The sequence below is a fragment of the Toxorhynchites rutilus genome, chromosome 3 (assembly GCF_029784135.1).
Source record: "Toxorhynchites rutilus septentrionalis strain SRP chromosome 3, ASM2978413v1, whole genome shotgun sequence".
NCBI classification, from domain to species: Eukaryota; Metazoa; Arthropoda; class Insecta; order Diptera; family Culicidae; genus Toxorhynchites; species Toxorhynchites rutilus.
Window position 1 is genome coordinate 40,568,247 of NC_073746.1, and position 22,566 is coordinate 40,590,812.

Below are 22,566 nucleotides of genomic sequence, written 5' to 3' on the forward strand. Positions count from 1 at the left end.
CTACCGGTACCTGCCTGCACCTGTCCTGGAAAATGACCGTTTCAAGCTGTACTGGGATCGCACTGTTCTGACCGACCTCTCGATCCACCACAACCGCCCAGATATAATGGTTTACGACAAGAGCGACCGCAAAGTCACCATCATCGATGTCGCTATTCCACTGAACCAGAATCTGGAGGAGACCCACGGTCGCAAAATCTGCAAGTACCGACCATTGGCCGTGGAGCTCAAGGAACTGTGGGGGCTAAGGGAGGTCCCAAGAATTGTTCCAGTCGTTCTCTCTGGAACTGGAATTGTCCCGAAGACACTTCTGGAAGCGCTAAAGGTGTTGAACATGGAGAAGGAATTGGCCGGCATCCAAAAGTCGGTCATCCTTAGCACCTGCGCGATTGTCCGACAATTTCTCGGTCAGGACTGAAACAGCACGAGCATGCAGATACGTGCATTCCGCAGAGCCTAGTCCCCCTTTGGCATTCAGAAGCCCGGGGGCAGGTGAAAATTCTGGCTAGGTTCGCCTAGTTAAGAAGTGAGATAAGTCTGCTAAAAAAAAATACATAGATAGTTGTTGCCCAATGTGTTTTGAGACCAGCATGGGTCTTTTTAGCTCTAAAACTGTAGCAAATACAGGAGACCCTCAGGTCCAAATATTGAACCACTTAGAAAATCATGGTCAAATGCACGAATACCAAGGAACAATCCTTTGTATTCTTCTAGGCGTAATTATCATAACAACGCTCATGAAACTTTTTAAAGCCTACAAAACATGGGTAACAGCTCAAGCTGTGGAGGCGGCACGTAAAATGCAAGCGGCGTCCGACCTAGTATAAAACCAGATGGATCAAACTACAGCTAAGTTACATAAAAACGTCCAAAAACTACAAACAATCAACAAGACGATCCAACAAGAAATAGTAAAAAATCTTAGAAAAACTACATTGAGGGCTAAACTACAAGAAGCAGAGCAATTATATGCCGAAGTAAAACGAATTTTAAAACTAAATATAAATACTATTAAGGGATCGGACTGCACCCACTACATATCAACAGCTAAAGAAGCTATCCAAAATATTAGAGAAACTATAACTAGTAATAAACAGTATAAAAGACGTAGCCTAAAAGAGATTGGACTAGCGGTTTTATTTACAGTAGGATTGAACAAAATAAAATCAAAAATGGCAAACCTTCCAGAAACTATTAAACTCACTTCCTCCATAGTCCCTCAATTTGACGGAACAATCGACAAACTAAAATCATTTTTGGACGCACTGAACCTAGTAAAAACACTAGAAACAAATGACAATAAAACGACTATCATAACAGTTATTTTAACAAAACTCGAAGGAAGAGCTAGAAATGCCTTCCCCGACACACCATCTTCTTTGGAAGAAATCATTCAAACCCTTAAATCGACAATTAAATCCACACCCCCCGCTCAAATAATAGCAAAAATGACCGGTCTGAGACAAAATGGTAATATAGAAAATTTTTGCCAAGATCTCGAAATACTGGTCAACAAATTAGAAAATGCGTACATCGGAATTGAAGTTCCAACACAGGTTGCTAAATCATTGGCAACAAAGGAAGGAATAAAAAGCCTAGCTAACGGACTGAAAAACGAAAAAACCTCTCTAATCATCAGAGCGGGTACTTTCAACTCATTTTCAGATGCAACAACAAAAGCACTGGAAGAAAATTCCACAAGTTCGAACGTTAACATTCTCTCCTATTCGCAAATTAACAGAAACACAAATCGATACAATAACAATTTCAACCACCCTGCTAACAGGGGCAATTATCAGCGTTATCCATTTAATTCTACCAACAGAGGTAGAAACCAACACAGCTTTAATAATCAACAACGCAGAAACGCACAATTTTTCAACAACTCAACTTTTCCTCAAAGAAATAATAACAACCAGGGCCGACAGAACCAAGTTCGAGGTCAATTTACAAATAATAACACGCAGCGATATCACAACAACCAACACAATGCTAATTTTAACCGTCCGGTACAATACATCCGATTGACGGGAAACGAAGAAATTCCGACGGACGACCTCCAGTCCGAGCCGGTTATGTCATTGGAGGGAAACCAACAGTTAGGAAACCGATGTTAAACATTTACAAATGTGACGTAACTTGTTCAATGTTCGTCACCCTAAAAATGCAAATGACTAAAAGACCATGCACATTAATAATCGACACAGGTGCGGACATCTCTATAATCAAAGAAGACCCAATTAACGGAAAGCAAATAATAGACACCAACAATAAATGCATTATTAACGGAGTTACAGAAGGAAAAATAGAAACAATTGCAAGCACATGCACAAACATTATATTCAATGACATAGAAATTCCACATCAATTCCAAATCGTCAGCAATAAATTTCCAATAAAAGCTGATGGCATCTTAGGTAGAGACTTTCTAACCAAATTTGAATGTAACCTATGTCTGAAAACATGGCTAATGACATTCTTTTATGATAATACGCAGATAGAGATACCAATTCAAGATAACTGGGATAATAATTACGTTATCCCACCAAGATGTCAGTTAATAAAACAATTTTTCTTACCGAACATAGAAGAAGATACCGTCATAATAGCACAAGAAATTAAACCAGGCCTATTCTGCGCAAACTCAATAATCTCTAAAAATTCATCATATATTAATCTCATAAACACTAATACAAGTGAAACAACAATACCAACAGATTTCAAACCACTAGCAATACCTTTAAGCGAATACTCCATTAATCAACTTAACACAACAATAAATCAGGATTCTCCGAATAGAATTACCCAACTACTCAAAGAATTAAAACTGGAAAACACACCAGACAATGCGAAAACTAAACTTATCAAACTTTGTACAACTTATAACGACATTTTCGCTTTGGAAAAAGATACATTAACAACAAACAATTTCTACAAGCAAAAAATATGTTTAGAAGACAAAACTCCAGTATATATAAAAAATTACAGAACACCTGAAGCCCAAACAACAGAAATAAATAAACAAATTAATCACATGCTCGATAATAAAATAATTCAACATTCCATCTCACCATATAACTCACCAATATTACTGGTTCCCAAAAAATCTAACAACCAAGATAAGAAATGGCGATTGGTGGTTGATTTCCGCCAACTAAACAAAAAAATTACACCAGATAAATTTCCACTTCCAAGAATAGACGAAATCCTTGATAATTTAGGTAGAGCAAAATACTTTTCCACATTAGATTTAATGTCAGGTTTTCACCAAATAGAACTTGACGACAAATCAAAAAAATACACAGCATTTTCAACGTCTAACGGCCACTACGAATTCACTAGGTTACCTTTCGGCCTTAATATATCCCCAAACAGTTTCCAGAGAATGATGTCCATAGCTCTCAGCGGACTACCTCCCCAATGTGCATTTCTTTATATTGACGACATAATCGTTGTTGGATGTTCTGTAACTCATCACCTCAACAATTTAGAAAATGTATTTCAACAACTACAAAAGTATAACCTAAAATTAAATCCCCAAAAGTGCTTATTTTTTAGACCCGACGTGACATACCTAGGACACAATATTTCAGCTGTCGGCATACAGCCCGACCAAACAAAATTTTCAGCAATATTAAATTACCCCACACCTTCGACTCCCGATGAAGTCAGGCGTTTTGTAGCCTTCTGTAATTATTATCGAAGGTTTATACCGAATTTCGCAGAAATAGCACACCCATTGAACAAACTGCTAAGAAAAAACGTAAAATTTGACTGGACCCCCGAATGTCAAATAGCATTTAATAAATTAAAGAATGAACTCATTTCACCAACGTTATTTCAATTTCCTGATTTTACACGAGAATTCAAACTAATAACTGACGCCTCGCAAGTGGCATGTGGCGCAGTATTAACCCAAGAACAAGACGGAATAGAACTTCCAATAGCCTATGCGAGCAAAGCCTTCACGAAAGGTGAGGCAAATAAATCAACGATTGAACAGGAATTGACTGCAATTCACTGGGCAATAACGTATTTTAGACCCTATCTTTATGGTAGAAAATTCACTGTGAAGACAGATCATAGACCTTTAGTTTACCTATTTTCTATGAAAGACCCCTCATCAAAACTCACTAGAATGAGGCTGGATCTAGAGGAATTTAATTTCGACGTAGAATACTTACAAGGAAAACTAAATGTAACGGCTGATGCCCTATCAAGAATAAAAATTGACTCTGAAACACTGAAAACAGTGATGGCCATGCAAACTAGAGCCATGACTAGGAAAACACAAAGAATTGAAAATAACCCCGAAAAAGCGAATTTCACTGCACTCGACAACACCGAGTCTGATCAACTTAAAGTGTACGAGGCAGTCGAACCTAGAGAATGGGAGAGTCTACCCAAACTTCAATGCGGACGCGCATTTGAAAGTAATGAAATCACTTGTGAAAATGAAACTGAAATAATAAAATGCGCAATAACAAACAAAACAGGATATAGAGAAAAAATGTCGACATACACTGAAATTGCAAGCAATGACGAAAAATCCCTAGGAAACTTATTACAAAAAATTGAAAATATGACCAAGAAACTGAGAATAAGCGTGATAGCTCTAGCGTTATCGAGCGCAATATTCCAATTATGCAGCGTTCAACTCTTCAAGAAGACTTGTAACGACTCACTAAAAGACTTGCAAATAGTGCTCTACACACCCAAGCGTGTGATAGAAAGCAGTGAAGAAAAACTAAGTATCCTAAAAAATTTTCACAACACACCAATAGGCGGACACGTTGGTGCCAGCCGACTATACAAAAAACTCAGTAGACTCTATTCGTGGACAAAAATGAAACAAGAAATTTATGATTACGTCAGAAATTGCATACAGTGCAAACAGAACAAATACTTAACGACATCTAACGAAAATTATATACAAACCAAAACCCCTCAAAAACCCTTCGACCATATATCCATGGACACGATTGGCCCCTTCAATAAATCAAATTCCGGAAACAGATACGCCCTAACTATCCAATGTAACCTTTCCAAATATGTAATAATAAAACCAACCTCCGACAAACAAGCATCTACAATAGCAAGAGCTTTCGTCGAAAACTGCATCCTTGTTTACGGCACTCCTTCTGTTATCCAAACAGATCAAGGAACCGAATACAAGAATGAATTATTCGAGAACATATCTAGACTATTACAGATAAAACAAAATTTTTCGACACCCTATCACCCCCAATCCATAGGAGGACTAGAAAGGAATCACCGTTGTCTGAATGAATACGTAAGACAATTTGTCAACCCTACACAAAGTGATTGGGATGACTGGCTGCCTTACTACACATTCTGTTACAACACGACTCCTCACACAGACTTTTCCTACACACCTTTCGAACTCGTTTTTGGCAGAAACGCCATACTACCCTTCAATATCCAAAATCCTACACATATAGAACCAATATACAATCTCGAAGACTACCACAAAGAGCTACAGTTCAAACTAAAAGTTACAGCAAAGACTACTAAAGAGTTAATTGATAAAATAAAAAAGAAGCGTACAGATAAACAAAGTGAACTTGCCAAACCAATACAAATAAAAATAGGAGATTCAGTCCTGTTAACGAATGAGAACAGAAGAAAACTAGATAAAATATACCTTGGACCATTCCAAATAATATCAATTGAGCATCCCAATGTCACAATTGTAGACATTAAAACTAAAAACAAACAGACTATACATAAAAATCGCATAATAAAATGCAACTAATGAGCAACCCATCTCCATTAGGGGGAAGGGAATGCATAACTAAATTAAATTCCCAGACGATCACGAGTTTATAATATTACCTATTCAAATACCTATGTTGTATTGTATACTACAACAGTTTACCAAGTTAGTAATTAGTTAGTTAATTAACTCGAATACAAAAAAAATGTACATATTCCAAATATTAAACAAACATGTTTATACATACAAAAACCAGAATAATTGTAAGGTCAGACGAATTCTAGGCGAAATTTACTGAACACGAATGATTCCATTAGATTACATCATTCTCAAAAAGAGGGAAGGTGTAACAGGATCACTGGACCACCTACAACCCGATACACATGCCCTTATGGCAACAAAATTCTAGCAAGTGCGTCACGCTGTGCAACCAAAATAAACATGCGAACCATGTCGTAAATTCAGGCCAAGGTTCCGATGGTTATTTATTGCATAATATGACGCGCTGACCATTAACTTCCTTTGTTTACTTTTGCACTTCTTCGCTAGCTTCGCTAGCGTGAATTTAATGACAAACACATGCTTGCGCAAATGCGCAAACGTTTCCTATTTATGCTTTCGATTCCGGTTGACATCTTTTCGGACACATGTGTTATGTGTTTTACTACAATTCGCCTGACCACGCATAATAATAGAATTTAGGTTGTAGCTAGTTGTAAGAAATAAACGAATTGAATAAAAGGGAGTCTGACCCAGTTGGGCGGACTCAGTATGAACGCGTACGTGAAAGTCTTTTCATATAACCGAAAGAAACTACTGGGTGTCCACATGGCGATCCTGCGACCTGCGACAACAACATTAGTTAATCGGACAACTCATGATCAAAATTGAGGTCATCGAAATGCATTAATTATATGGTTTAGCTATATAAATCTGATACAAATGGTGTGCAAGCATAATGTTTACAATATTTGTAAATGTTCTAATCCAGAAAAGGTCTGAATACGTGCCAAATAACCATCTGGTGATTGACTAAAAGTTAGATCAAGTTTTGGGCGCATTGACACCAATAGAAGATGAATTTTAAAATCCTTTGACACATGTGAATCCGGAAAAATATACTACAAAACTACTGTAAATCATGAAAAAGGCAATTGTATTTATATGTTCTGAAATATTCAAATACCTGATTCAACAAAGGTGCGCTGAATTAGAGCATTCCATGATTATGTTTTCGACAGGACAAACCAAAATCATTTACCTTATGATAGTGTGTGTTATTAATATGCATCGAAAGAAGAAATGTACAGTAGAACCCCGATCATCCGCGTAATAGTCTGGCTAGCTCACCGCAAATAACGAAAATCGAAAATCGTTAAGTGGCATGTGTATACTCAATTTTGCGATTGACTGTATATCAGTGATAATGAAGCGATTGATGCCTTCCAAAATGTCAGTCTATTCATGATGAAATCTTTAATGAAGTAAACACAAAATGAGTGACAGCTATTGAAATAGCGCACGGAAGTATTGCCAAATGTTCTCATTACTTCGCCGCTATCCAATCACAGAACACAAACAAACAACATGAGTGCCACTTTCAACGTTATCGAACGTAAAACCTCACCCCACCATACGGTAGCCGGTACGCACATTCGGAGGATTCTACGCCAAAGCAATCGAGACTGGCGTGCAATATCAGTTGGGAATTCGCCGTCGCGAGAGTCGGAGTGGCCGTCGTTTGTGCTGTGCAAAGATCGCGTTGAAGGAAGATAAAAAGAGAAGAATAAAAAAAAACGTGTGGGTTCCGTGTCACCGTCGTCATTTGACAGATGATGCTCGAGCGTGTAGAGTAGGGCAGAAGAGAGTGTTCGTTTTTCGTTAGTGCGCGCGCACGTTTCAAATACAGTTATTCCTTGCGCCTCAACGGGAAGCGGAAAGGAAGCGGCATGGAAGAACAGGTCGTTGGAGAATGAGCGAAAGAGAACTGCTGCTGCTGCTGCTAGTGGGTGAACACGTGAAGAGCGGAAGTAACAATCGGTGACGGCCGGAGGGCCTAATGTCACAGGCCGAATAAGAACGCACGGACGATGTGTTGACGACTAATCGAAACAACGTTTCAAGCTGGTCTCGTGATGATGTGATGTTGTTTTCTCGTCACGGGCAAGGGGTTTGTGAGGTTTATAGTTGGTAAACTGCCGCAGTCGACGTCTGCAGCACGATAATCGAATTAACGACGGAGTTGACGGGAAAAATCAATGCGTTCTGATGGAGAGAACGAAATGAAATTCGAAAAATATAGGTCAATGTGAATTGTGAGATAAGGAAATATATGGCGCACCAAGAAGTTGATGTATCTGAAAAGTGAACGATAAATTCAATATTCAGTCAACTGAGAACAGCCCCGGTCCAACGTCACCCCTTTTTTTTCTCCTGTGTGAGTGGATGCCTGTCCGCTAACAGCGCGCGGAACAAACCATGGAAGCAATAATTAATATCGTAAAGGTAAATACTTTTATTGCATTCCCAGACGAGCCAAACGAACGAACGAGAAGTGTATGGTTCTATTGTACACATGCGGATTTGTGTTGTGTGTATTGGATAACCGTCAGGTGGAACCATGGGGTGAAGCATGAATGACCAAAGATGTGAATTATTTTTTATATTTTCTTATGGCTATGCCAACAATTTTTTATTTGGATTTCATTTGAATCATGTTTGTGGGGGGAACCACCGTTCTGAGGATAATTTACTGGAGTCTAATGAGAAGCTTTCCATATCGCGGTTGTTACTGTGGGTAGAAAGCATGTGTGGTGCAGTTCTTTACAACTAAACAATCGAACCATTCCTATTACATGGTGTAGACCGCATTTCTGGTGTTCTCGTTTAATTATTTTGCAATCAAAGTTTCTCTTCGTTCACATCAGAATCTCTTGTGATGCACAAATTCAAAATTAATTTGAAGGCTAGTGAAACGAAATGAATGGATTTTAAAACATTATCCTAGAGTCAATCATAAAGCATCTTTTAACCCTCCTGTACTCGCGTGCAAAATCATAACACGTATACTCGCGCACGGTGTCACATACCGAAAATTGAACTTCTCTGTAATAATGCCATTGTGTATTTTTCAGGCTTTATTGGCATCTATTTGAAGAAGAGAGTATGATAGAATGAAAAAACTCAAAAAAAAAAATGTTTTCTTCATCTTTATTATGTTTTAATAGTCATCTAATTCAGCATCCTCAAAACAGAGTATATTTTGATATTCCAATACAAATAACGAAATTCAAATTTTTCACTGTTATTAATTGAAAGTAAGCAACTGATTATAATTTATGGAAGTATAAAGAGCTATAAAACAACATAAAATCGTACTAATCGATTGTGGTTTCATTGGAGTAAGAATCAGAACATAGCATAACTGCATGCTCCAAACAAACATATTTTTTACATTTCATGCAGTTGTTGCGTATTTTTCGGGTCTTTTATCAAAGAGAAGAATGTATAACGAGCTTCTAGATAATTACCAGATGATAGAGGTTCTGGAATAAAAAGTTTGCATATTTCTAATATTCTTTGTCTTTGTATTCTTGGTAAACTAAGAAGTGATGCCTTTTTTTAGATGGGGCTTAAAAAGATGATATTAAAGGATTTCTAGGAACTTCCTTTCCTTTTTTCTTGTTTTCTTGTCGATATTGTCCATTATAAAAAAATATCCCCGAAACTGTAACTGTTCAAAATCACCATAAGCCACCGATTAGTTAATAGTTTACTGTTTACAATTCTTCCACAAGTGAAATTCTTTCACAAGTGTGTATATGTATGACCATTATATTTAGCGAATAACTATACGAAAATCAAACAGTTATATTTTGCTTTTGAACGTATGAATCTAACGACGAATATATCGACGAATAGTTAATATATGGATCCGTTCAATCCAGTTACAAAAGGGACTGAAATCAAATGAGAATGGTCCGGTAATGATGTTATGCATTATATTCAATAAATATTCCACGCCACTAACATTAATTTATACATTTCATTGAACAATATTTTAAAATAAGAAAAAAGGTTCTTGTCCAAAAAAGTTACACCGATACTCGCGTCGATGTGTCAGACCGAAAGTGTTAAAAAAGTGGTTCACGTCTCTTTTGTACCAACACATGCGATACGCTAAACGATGACGAACGACGAATAATGAAGCTAGAGAGAATCGCAAAGTCGTAGTGTTGATATTTTCTGAGAAATGAATGAATTATTGATTTCTCGGTCTGACAGACCAATGCGCTAGTATAGGAGTGTTAATGGGGTTGTATTTGAGTCAAATCTGTATAATCGAAGCTTCATTGGCCGAATTAGTAATCACCGCATCATGAGGCATATTAGTGGAGGGACATTAGGGTGCCAATGAAAATGGTCATCTCTAATTTCAAAAAGTTACCTCATAAAAAATGTTCACCACCTCTAAAAAACACTCTATGCCTAATATCAGCTCAATCGGACTTAATGGAGAGTGGCGCAAAGCGGTCAAAGTTCGAGATTTTTGAAATTCGAAAAATCACCCAAGGGAGGTGTAAAGGAAATCGGGGGCTTCGAAATTTTTTTTGATGCCAAATGACTTAAATTTGCATGAAAAGTCGAAATCTAGCGTCATCTCGAATTTGTTTTGTCAAAAATCGCCACTTTGGGACTCTGGGATTTTTTCGGAATACGAGACGAAACGTATGGTGCCAATAAAAAAATGGGTGGCTTATATCTATGATATAACCGCTAGTTTGACGTGGGACTAGCTTAGCTTAGCAAGCATTCGTTTGTATTGATTAAATTCTTGATTGAATGAAACAATTTCCAAATTCAATTGAATTCAATATAATTGCTTTGTGAGTAAAAAGATTGTTTAATGCCATGTAAGGTCAATTCATGCATTGTGATAGATTATGTTCTTTGTTACAAGTAAATTTAATGACACCCTTTCACGTTTGGTATGATGTTTTTTGACAAATTTTTTTTTTCAAAATGACACTTCATGCAATTTTGACGATTTCATGATTTTCATGATGACGAGTTTCATGCAATTTTAAGACATTTGGCATCAACATTTTTTTTTCGAAAACCCCGAATTCCTTTACTTCTTCCATCGGTGATTTTTCGATTTTAAAAAAACTCAAACTTTGACCGCTTTGCGCCACTCTCCCTTAAGTCCGATTGAGACCATATTTAGCATAGGGTGTTTTATCGAGGTAGTGAACATTTTGTATAGGGTAACTTTTTGAAATTTTAGGGTTGATTTTTTCCCATACATTCATTGACACCCTAAGGGACATGTTTGACGTTACTCGAATACGAAATAATAAGGGAAAGACATCTACTACCAGTGGCGTAGTGCAATGAGGGGCGAGAGAATTGAAGTAGTAGAAAAAATTCGGATCCAATGGACAAGTGGATTTGAGAAAGTTAAACAGAAATGAAGACGTAGTCATACGTCAAATTTTTTTTTTTTTTCTTTCTTTATAAAGAGATTTTCAGCCAAAGGCCATACGTCAAATTCCCACCATGGAAAAGTTCATGCAAAAGAATCTATCTTGAGTTTTTTTTCCATTTTGAAAGGAAAAGGCTGCTGAGTTGAGTAACGATCCTTCAGCAACTGTGGAGTAACGATTGAGATTTGATGAAGTACCTTTCACAATCTTCTACATTGCTCTGACCACGTCTGGATGGAATGGGGAGTTCAGGTTTCGTTGAGAAAGTAAAATAAAAAACCGTGACCACAGAATGTGTCATTTATTCTTGGAACCGCTTACTCGTTTTTTGCAGTTTCAACTCATCGCTGGGATGTCTCTGATCCATAAACTATTACGGGTTTATCACAGCTATTGAAATTTCGTGCGATCCTGCCGATAGCTTGAATACTAGATCAAGGGTACGAGTTCTTCCTAATAGCAGTTTGTCATTCGACATAAGATGAATTTAAGAATAAGATTTGCTCGGACAGCGTCCTATTATATGCTGAATGTGCTGAAGTCCTTCAATGTTTGCAATTATTGAGTAATTTAAATGATGATTTTTTTTTCTACTGGCCAAGGTAGTAGAAAGAATGTAAAATTGACCTCAGAATTTTCAAACGGGATTTTTTTAAATGTTGATTCCCACGCAAAGTACCCTATACATAATATCAGCTAAAAATTTGAGAAAACCACTCAAGGGTGGCAGGGGGAACATGAAATCGGAGTTTTTGAAACAAAATTGATGCCAAATGTATTCAAATTGCATGAACCGTTGAGATTTACTGTTATCTCGATTTTTTTGTCAAGAATTGACTTTATGTCTTTATGGCGTAACGAAAAGTATATTATATTGAAAAAAAAATCATGATTTTGAATGAAGGTAACCGTTTATTACTTATGGTACAGGGGTTTTCAGATTAAACGCTCACTCAACAAATTTTAATAACTTCTACAAAAGTGAACAGATTTTTATTTATAAAAAATTAAAATAAAGCTTATTTTAGGACATTTTCGATGTGACCACCCCTTTTTTCGATAACGTGTTTCAAACGGTGAACAAAATTCTTCATGCACAACTCTAACATTACGACTTCGATGCTGTTGAAAATCCGAGTTATTTCTTTTCTAAGTTCCTCCAAATTCTGTGGCTTATAAACATAGCAACGGTCCTTCACGTACCTCCAGAGGAAGTAATCGACGACGAGAAATGTTTAAATTCTTACCATAAGAGAACAAGAGGCTTCGGTCGCTCGAGTAATACGATTTCACTAAAAATACATGTTCTTGTAAATTGTACATCTTGACACTGGAAACCATCCGATCAGATCAGTGGGGAATGCAGTGTTACTATCGACGGAGCGAAAAAAAAATTTTATAATGAGTCATTCGATTTTTTTTTTAATCTGTAAGACCCTGTATCATCTAACAAAACAAATCACTACGGAAAGGTTTATGTTATACAATACTCCTTGGTTTTTTATGTCCATTATTTCGCCATACTACATTTTTCATTTCTGTACTGGGGTGTAAACTCAAAGTCTCAAAATCTAGGTGGTTACGTTCGAAGTTCATGCTTTTGAACGTTCACATCTAACGAATGAACGAAGTGGCTGGAACATAACATTATTCGAAAGATAAAAGATCTAAGAGAAATGATTTTTACTTATTGTCCGTAAAAACTTGTTTCAATAGCTTAAAACTGCTTCAAAAGCAAACTATTTAGATAATGCGGTTGATGCCGTTTCTCTTTTACTGCCGTTATGAACGGACATGCAAAATCGTTAGCTTGTGAATGCACTCAAGCGGTAAAATATGATTTTGCACACATTTGAGCAGTTAACTAGCAGTTCTTGTCTTGATGATTTGAGTGTCGAACGTCAAAAAGACACAACAAACGAAAGAATATTGTTTCGCATATATTTTAATCGACTGCAAGACAATTCCAAGAGAAAACAAAATATCCATTCATCCATTTATTGAAAATTGATTTACATGCAACTGCAACATGCAACAAATAAATGATTACTAAGCCAATGGTAGTCCCACGTTAACCTTGCGGTTGTATCACATATGTAACCACTCCTAGTTTTTTCGTTTTAGGTGGGAAAAGCTGTTGATTTGAATAACGATTTCAACAATTGGAAGGTCAGGGTTTAGTTTTCATGAAGTCCCGTTCGCAGGCTATCGACCGCCCCAACCATGTCAGGATCAAATGAAGGAGTTCAGGTTATTTTGAGGAAGCAAAAAAAAAAGAGTCGTATCCATAGGGTTTGTAGACTGGTCGTTGAGAAATGTTTCTGAGCCACACAGGTGCGTTGTTAAAAGATTGTCGATGCGTTGCAACATCATGTAATAAGTATATCTAGCGCAGAATATTTGAAAACCAAAGGACCATATTTAAGAACCTTGTGATTAGACTCAATGCACTTCTAATTTTTCTCGCTGTTGAAAGGAACAGTCTAATAGAATTGGCCATTAAGAAGGTTGTATTAAAATACAACGATTAAAATCTTGCTACCGAAAGGAGAATTTCTCATAAGATGAGCAGACCATACGAAAGACCTTCCGGACCCTATCCAACGATGGAAGAGGGAATGATCGTCTAAAGAAGAAGCCGAAATTTTTGAAGCAATTCAAGCTCAACACATGTTATGAAAACTTGACAGCGAACTGAAAAAGTTGATTTGGCAAACTGGCAACTATGAAGTTTCGGGAAGGCAGCTTTTGCTCGAGTGATTTTCGGGCAACTCAATACATAACCAACGTAAATAAACTGCAAATTGGAAAGCAGTACATTCATCATTGAATGACAATTTGTCAATGAGATCAATGTCAATGAAATTATCGAAATTAGGACAAATATTCATAGTTTAGTACGAAATCTCATTTTGCTAATGCCACTTGGCGTAATTCAATTGACCTTACGAGGTAAATAACGAGACTGCGCGCCTGGAGGGCGCCTTAGAGGGGTGGGGGGAACAACGAATAGTGCGTTCGGTAGCTTGAAGTGTCTGCTATAATCGTACGAAAACACGTTTTTGTCACTATAGTAGTTTGCGTGCAGCAGTGGTTTGAATGGAACGTGGTTTGTAGTGCGCGTCGGAAATCATGTGTGACGAAAAACACGAACAACAACGCACCTGACAATAACGCGCTGTCGGTGAAGCAATTTTTAGCCGATAAGGACATTCCAGTGCTCGAACATGCCCCGTACTTGCCAGATGCGACCCATGCGACTTTTTTCTATTCCCCAAGATCAAATCCGTGTTGAAAGGTACCCGATTTCAGTCCGTAGAAGAAGCGAAGGAAAAAGCGACTCGGCTTTTGAACGCCATCACAAAAGAAGAGTTTAAGCACTGCTTCTAAGAATGGAAAAAACGTATGGAAAAGTGTGTGAGGAGCCAAGGGGAGTATACTGAAGGAGAGCATATCGTTGTACCGTAATTTTTAAAATATAACCCTTTTTCGTAACCAGTCTCGTTATTTAATAGCCATAGCTCGTATATTAAGTTGTTCGAAAAACTGCTGCGCATAACATGTTTGGTTTCTCGCCGAAAAAAAAGGTCGAGGTGCATTGTTGTGCTGTTCGGAGAGTAAAAATTGTTGTTCGCAAGAGAATTTCACAGGGTCTTGAACAAGTGACAAGCTGGAGAAATTATATTCCAAGGTGTCAGTCTATTCATAATTCTTGACATGAGGTCTGGCATTATTCCGATTGACTGATACAGAGTTCCTTTCCCATCCTGCTTTACACGAAGCATGATTTTGGGTTCATCTGGTTTAACCCACGATTTTGTTTTCTCAACATTATTTCCAATAATCTTCTTATAATACTCGTTATGATTTGCTTCAAAAACACCGGGTTGTCGTTGAGTTACCCGCAAAAGCAAAAATTCAGATGGGAATGCAATCCATCGGATGTTTTTCGATCAAATTGTGTAAATCAATGTACCCAAATTTCACCTAATGCTCATGAACGATGGTTTTGAATATCATATGCCGTATATATTGTATTATTCCCGTTCAACGTCTCGCTTTGGTCAATTTCAATTGCCGCACGATATTTACTGACAACCCAATAAAACGAAAAGGCTATGTAATCTATTTGAAAATAAATCATTTCTAAATCCAGTTTCAGCAGCTTATAATAGATTATAATAGCAAGCCTTCTGGTCAAACCAAATAGAGAGCTGAGAGCTTTGAATTTTCGCCTTGGGTGTTGGTGTTCCTTGTTGAACAGGCATTAACACTTTCGTCGAAGATTCGAAGATTCTGTGATTATATCATACCAAGAACATATGTCACTTTTGTGGGAAAATAATCGTCACAAACTATATCACATTTGGCAACTCTTTCACGCAACTTTTTGACTTTTCACGTGATTCGTTTTCATTGTTCTTTGCGCTTGGTAGATGAAAAGCTAAAAGAAGAAGCAAGTTGCAAGTTTTTTTTTCTGAGATTGAGAATAATAATTGCACAACTCGGATATGCCCAATATTTTTTTCTTAGACGCACATGTGTTTTTTTCATCCTCAAAATGTTCACCGGGTGGCGTAAAATTAAATTTGAAACGAGGGAAGTAGTGACGATGAAATAGTACGAAGCGTTAGAAGAATAGTTTCATCGAATTCCGATTCGGATATTCAGGAACTATACGCAAGTGAAGACCTGGACGATATGTTAGAAGAACTTACTATAGTCGACATAAAGATATAAAAGTTTTTAATATTAGATTTGAGAATGATTTTCTAACAGTACAATCAAAATGTGATTTTTCTCAAACGGTTTATTGATTTTCCAATAACTTTGTCAAACAGCATATTTTAATCAGACATCTGAATTTGAGCTACAATTTTTTGAAAAAAAGAGCAATAATTTTAATTACGCCCTTTAAAAAAATCAGTCGTAATTTAAATTGATCATATAATAATGAAAATTGTAATTTAGGTAGTTTTGTACCAAGATTCAAGAAAATCGTAGAGATTTTGGGGTGGAATTGCTCTGTACGAGAGTTGTATGAATAAAAGTAATTGACCATTTTGAATTTGGGTTTTTCATGAACTAATATGTTCTACTAGTCATGTTACGTTTGATACCTATATTGATGAGTTGAAGAAAAATGTTGCCATTTTGGATTTGCATTTTTCGTAAATAACTGGGTTCTACTAATCAAGCCCTTTTATTTGATACCTATATTGATGGGGTTTTGATAAAAAATGTAGTCCGCCATTTTGTAGTGGTCGCCATCTGTTCCAAATTTCAGATCAATCGGTCAACAGGAAGGGGGTTAAATTTCTATTGATATGGGACAACCCTACAGATGATACTTACAATAGGTCGTGCTAAATAAAACCGTTTAAAAGTATAGTATAAAAACTATATTTTTTATGTTTTCGATTTTTTTATTATTCTACATATCCCATATTTAAGTGCCTATTCCATCAAATTTCGTTTAAAAATCCTATTCAAATTGACACTTTGTGACACTTTTACCCACATCTGGGTGACGGGGCGATCAATGTGTTAAAAAGAGATTCCGAAAATAATGCAAATTTGGACATGTTTTTGTTTCTAATATGCTACGGAACGTCAAATTTGAATTTGGAGACATGAAAATCTCCGCCGTTCGGGGAATTTTGATTTTATTCTGCATGTCCTCCTTTTCTTTGCCCGTTCTAATATGATCGAGACAGAACCTAAAAGAACACACCGTGACAACTTTTTTTCCATTTTCATTCATATGTTTACTTAGTTGGGTTTGGTTGAATCCTTAATCGAATCATATGTTTTTTTGCAATCTTTGGATGAAATTGAGAATACGTTTCTCATCTTATATCATTCTCATCATACACCACGGTGTCATGTTGTATGTGTTAGAACATCATTGTTTTCCAAACTTTATGTTTTATCACTGTCTCAAACATTTACAGAAAGATACTTTATTATCTAAGATCACAAAAAAAGAGCCACATATTTTGAGTCGATTTTGCACAAAAACATTAAAGCACTGATAATAGACTGCTTCGTGCAATTCTTCCTCACATATTTGGATCGTCAATGGCGCCTTAAATCTAGAATCCAGAATCTGAATCTAAAATCTTAATCTGGAATCTGAAACTAGAATTTGAATCTAAAATCGAAAGTACCACCAAACCTTCTTGGGATCTAGAATAGCCTTATCAAGGTGTTGAAGTCTGCGTCTTGTTAGAGCTCCGCAATTGCAGAGCAAATGTTCCGAGGTTTCGCCACGCGTCAGTATCGGTTATATTTCAATAACAAAAAAATAAGGGTACGAACAAAAACTTAACGATGTGGCTCTGAATAGAGCCGTGTTGATGGCTCGAAAATTGAATAAATCTGGTACTATGGTCTTGAGAAATACTGTTTGGGTACTTCTTCAAATTCAATCTTAAATACGTATCTGAAATCAGAAATTTAAATTTGGAATCTGAATCTAGAATCTGAATCTGGAAACTAGAATCTGAATCTAATATCAAAATCTAGAATCTAGATCGCGAATCTAAATCTGGATTCTGAAAATGTAATCTTAAATTTGGTTTAGAATCTCGATTTTTTAAATGGATTCTTGATTTTGAACGTGAATTTAATCTGAACATAGAATTTCAAATGGAATTTTAATCTGGAATCTGAATCTAGAATTTTAATGTGGAATCTGAATCTAGATTCTTAATCTGGAATCAGAATTTAGATTCTGAATATGAAATTTCAAGTAGAATGTTATTCTGGAATCTGAATCTAGAATCTCAATCTGGAATTTGAATATAAAACCTGGAAAGCAAAACATCGGAAAATAACCGGGAGTCATAGGCAAGTAACATAGAATTCGAAACCAGAATCTGGTATGGTTGATTGGTATTTCAAAGCAGCGAGCTGACGCAATCGTTCGGGTATAAAAGAAGGTCACGAGCAAAATCTAGAGCGAAACCATTTTTTAGAGGCGAATGAGCTGAAAAGTACAAAGCCCTTTTCAACATAGTTGTCGTCGTCGAAGCCATCCATTGTTTTACTGTATACTAGTGCTTATATTACAGAAGAGAAATAAAGTTTTTCTTAATCATAAGTGGATAGAGGCAAAATTGTCTTTTTCGAGACACCCCAAAAGAGTTTGCATTAGCCCATCCAAATACAGTGCCATGGAGAGTGCCTCAATCGAGGTTACTGTTGGAAGAGAAGCTTCAATCGAAGCTTACCCTAGGGGAAATTCTGCGGATTTCCTGTTGCCCATTCTTGCAAATGTTCAAACGCACAATGATTAATTTCAACTTTGAAGAGACTCTTTTGAGAGATGCCACATAAACGCAAACGGTTAGTAACAGCTTCAAGCTATCTTTGAGATTTGGAAGCATTTCTTGGAAGTCTTTCTTGGTATACACACAAATGTGTGCATACGAATCAATTCTCATACTATTATTCATTCCACATCCAACTATGCCTGTGTAAAATTCCTGTGTTTAATTTTCCAAAGTATTTTATTTCTCCAGTGCAAACTGTATCCAAACGGTATTTCTCAAGACCAAAGTACCAGATTTATTCAATTTCCAAGCCATCAACACGGCTCTATTGAGAGCCACATCGTTAAGTTTTTGTTCGTACCATTATATATATATATATATATATTTTTTTTTTGGAATATAACCGATACTGACGCGTGGCGAAACCTCGGAACATTTGCTCTGCAATTGCGGAGCTCTAACAAGACGCAAACTTCAACATCTTGATAAAGCTATTCTAGATCCCAAGAAGGTTTGGTGGTACTTTCGTATTAGCGTCACCGGAGCCGAAATACAATAGATAGCATTTTTATTGTTCGCACTGGCATTCAAATATTATTTGTATTATTGTTGCCTTGTTGTATGCAGTGTTTTGTCATTTTTTAGTGCTACGAAAATGCGTATTTGGGATTTGGGGTATTTAAGTATAAACGCCACCGGAGCGCACTTTTCATTATGTTTTTTTCGTAATGTAATTTATTCTGAGAGAAACGTAATGGGGACGTAGTCCCCATCAATCGGGGATAAGGAACAGAGGTGACCCTAAGCTGCCGAGGTGACGCAATCCGAGTCGGCCGCTGACAAGCCGTCGGAAGCGGCGGCCTTTCGCAAACAAACCTGTGTTCCATCGATTGCCCGGTTAGTTTAAAACATAGGAGACGATCCTTTAGTTAGGCATACGTTTGCTCGGTTAAGTTTTGCTTTGATATAAATCATTTGTATTTCAGTGCAAAAATCAACCGGGCAAATGTGTGTCGTCCGACGCTCGCTAACGCTCGGTCGGACCTAACTGAAGGATCGTCTCCTATGTTTCAAACTAACCGGGTAATCGGTGGAACACAGGTTTGTTTTCGAAAGGCCGCCGCTTCCGACGCAGCAACAATACAAAAGATATCTCAGTGGCAGTGTGTACAATATCTCGCTATAGCTTCCAGTCTAATCCTTCAATCCTTCATCAATAAGCACTAAATAACAGCTTGAAGCGTAGTAGAAAAAATATGGGGCATACCACAATAGTTCAAAACAATGGAAGCAGGGGTTCATTCCCAACAGGAAAAAAAAACGATGAAAACCATGTCGTTGTCATTGTGTCGTTTGAATACTTCTCAAGTATTTTTTAAAATTTTTTTTATCCAAAATATATATTTTATTAAGGCTCATATGGCGTCAGCCTAACGGGGCCGGGAGTTCAATATTTCGACAAAGTTTGCTTACAACTATGTTAGTAATATGTAACCGATTACTCGCGGTTGGCTCGAGGTTAGTGTTACAAGTGTTCTTATAATTGGTTTGTTGCAGTCTTCGATTCTCAAGTATTGTTTAAATTTAAAAATCCAGTATAGTCAAGGTTGCCGTTATTGGTGTATGTGAATGTTTTCAAAAGAATTGCATGGGAGAATAATTGACGTAACGTGACGTGAACGTGACGTTGATGTTGTATGTGAATCGCACTTAAAGGTCGTACGGATTTTGGAGTTATGCAGCGCGAGAGAATTATATACTCTAGCCCCTGCGGAAGCCCATTGCGTATTCAGTAATGAACCCGTTTTATTCAACATTGCCCATCCCATAACCATTTATTTCATCGGATAACGGATTCAAAATAGCATCATAATCTATCTGTGGATGTTTTGGAATAGATAATTGCGTCGTTCCGAATTTCTCATGCACGGCTTCAACTAGTGAATGTATATTTTGTTGAACATATTCTGGGCAGTTCGTAAATGAATAATATCATGCCATCGAATTGAAAACAGTTAGGTAGATACAACCATTCCCGCCACAGAACGTAGCACTCAGCATCCATATATGGAAAATATTTCCCTCTATGAACGTTGACTCTAGCCAGTAGCATGAGTGCAACATGATGTCCTCCACGAACCGTAATGGTGGTGGACCTATTCGGTGCAATTGAGTTGGTATATAAATAGAAACAGAAGCGAGTTTAGGTCCGTAGAACTTTAGGCGACTAATTTACGGCGACCAACGGCAACCGATTTCGGAGCATAATATTTACTGCAATTGACACCGATTTACGTCCGTTAGAATGGCATAATTATCAATGAGTTCTCTGAAGCTGATGGTGTTGGGTTTGTTTTGGTACGAGAGAGAGGGACCGCACAAAAAAAAATCGCGCAAATAAAAAAACCGAACATGTTTTCACCAGTAGCTTTAAAAATAGTATTCGCTACACTATTTAAAAAAAACTTTTTCATGCGATGGATAGGGACCTCATAAAAAAGTTCCCCGAAGAAAACAATTCAAATCCTCGCCGTTCACCGTTCGTTTATCGTGACAGGACTTGCTGGTGCCATATTAAAACCCTTCAAATTTCGTAGTTCTTTTATAAATGTTTCACGGATGCAATTCAAAACCTGAATGCGAACACAAATTTCTTTCCCGGCAATGAATTGATACATTGCATGAACGTCAATGGGACTTGAACAGTGATTATGATTCATGGCGTTACTTGTATCTGTGAGTGGGGCCATCAATATTGCACGAGAGAAAATTCAACGTTACGATATCGTAAAGCTTCATTCTTTTGATCTTACGGCTCAATGACGGAAATAATTAGAAAAAGAAATGCATTGTGTGTTCCTGATACGAACCGATCTCACTCCGTTGAAAAATATACATACGTAATGTTTTCATCGATTCATTGATGCACACCATTATCCGCCATATAACTATCGATTGCGATTACGTAACGCAGCGTTTGTCGTTATTACTCTAGCTTCTATTTCGCGGTGTGGGCGCGCGAAGAAGGCCCGAACGATTGTCGTCCATTAATTGTAAACTGGTTTATATTCGCGCAAATGCCGGCTTGTGTGGTCGGCCGGTCCACTTTCATGTTGTTCCCTCGCGCGGCGAACGCAAATGGGGTGCATGTTTACATTGTAGTAACTGCGTGTGTTCCTCCTCCAGTAGACGCTACCGGGCAAGACGGTGTGTCGAACACACGGGTTAGCGCGAGAACGAGTGAGACAGTGATTGGTGGGAAAAGTGGGAAAGGACAAAGTAGCAAGCGTTGATATGTCATTTGTTTGTTTACTAGAAAACGGTTAGTGTGACACTGTAAGAAGATGGGGTCTTTGCACCGTGCGATGTGATTCATTAAGAGTAAATTCTCGGCTATATCGATCGACCGCTGTGTTGGTTATTGTGATTTAAATTTAAATACCCGCTGCATGTGTGTTTGATGTATCTCAACTTACATGGCAGCACAATGGTTGACATGAAATCGCTCTGTTTACGCAAGCTATTTTTAGTATTGTTCATATCAGAAATACTTTGCGCATGCAATCGAAAGTACTCAGAGCGTCGCATATCTTTGCAGTATTAGATCATTTGTTCTGCTTTGAAAGAAGCAGTCGTATGAAATGGATTATCAGCAGCGAAAATATTGAAACTCGTTCAATGTATTTCTTCTACTTGGTGAAACATTGTCAAATCAGTTTAATCTTCAAAGGTCAACCTCAGCTTTTATGCTCCAAAAATTATTTTGAAACATCATAACTACGTCAACGCTTAACCTTCCTATACTCGCGCATACAGTCTATCGCAAAATTGAGTGTACAAATGCTATTTGACGATACTTTCCATTTATTTGGTATAGAATATTTTGAATACATTGATTCTTTTGATTCATATTCATTACTCACACGTTTAACTAGCTGTACGTGCAATAAAATTCCGCGAAAAGTTTTCTGCTGATTGTTTATTCCTAAGAATTGAAAACAATCTCTATTCTAGCCATTGCAAAAATGAGTGTCTTCTTCTTCTTGAATGGCGTTAACGTTCCCTT

At 37.2% G+C, this 22,566-nt stretch overlaps 1 protein-coding gene across 1 annotated transcript in view; it reads left to right on the forward strand.

The window, feature by feature from the left end:
• The first annotated feature begins 7,448 nt into the window (after nt 1–7,448).
• The window catches only part of LOC129774481 (1-acyl-sn-glycerol-3-phosphate acyltransferase alpha-like), a 40,128-nt gene continuing 25,010 nt past the window's right edge, over nt 7,449–22,566 (forward strand). The window contains exon 1 of the mRNA XM_055778225.1: nt 7,449–8,242. Within this exon, the coding sequence (XP_055634200.1) occupies nt 8,216–8,242 (27 nt within the window). The 5' untranslated portion in view covers nt 7,449–8,215. The remainder of the gene's footprint in view (nt 8,243–22,566) is intronic.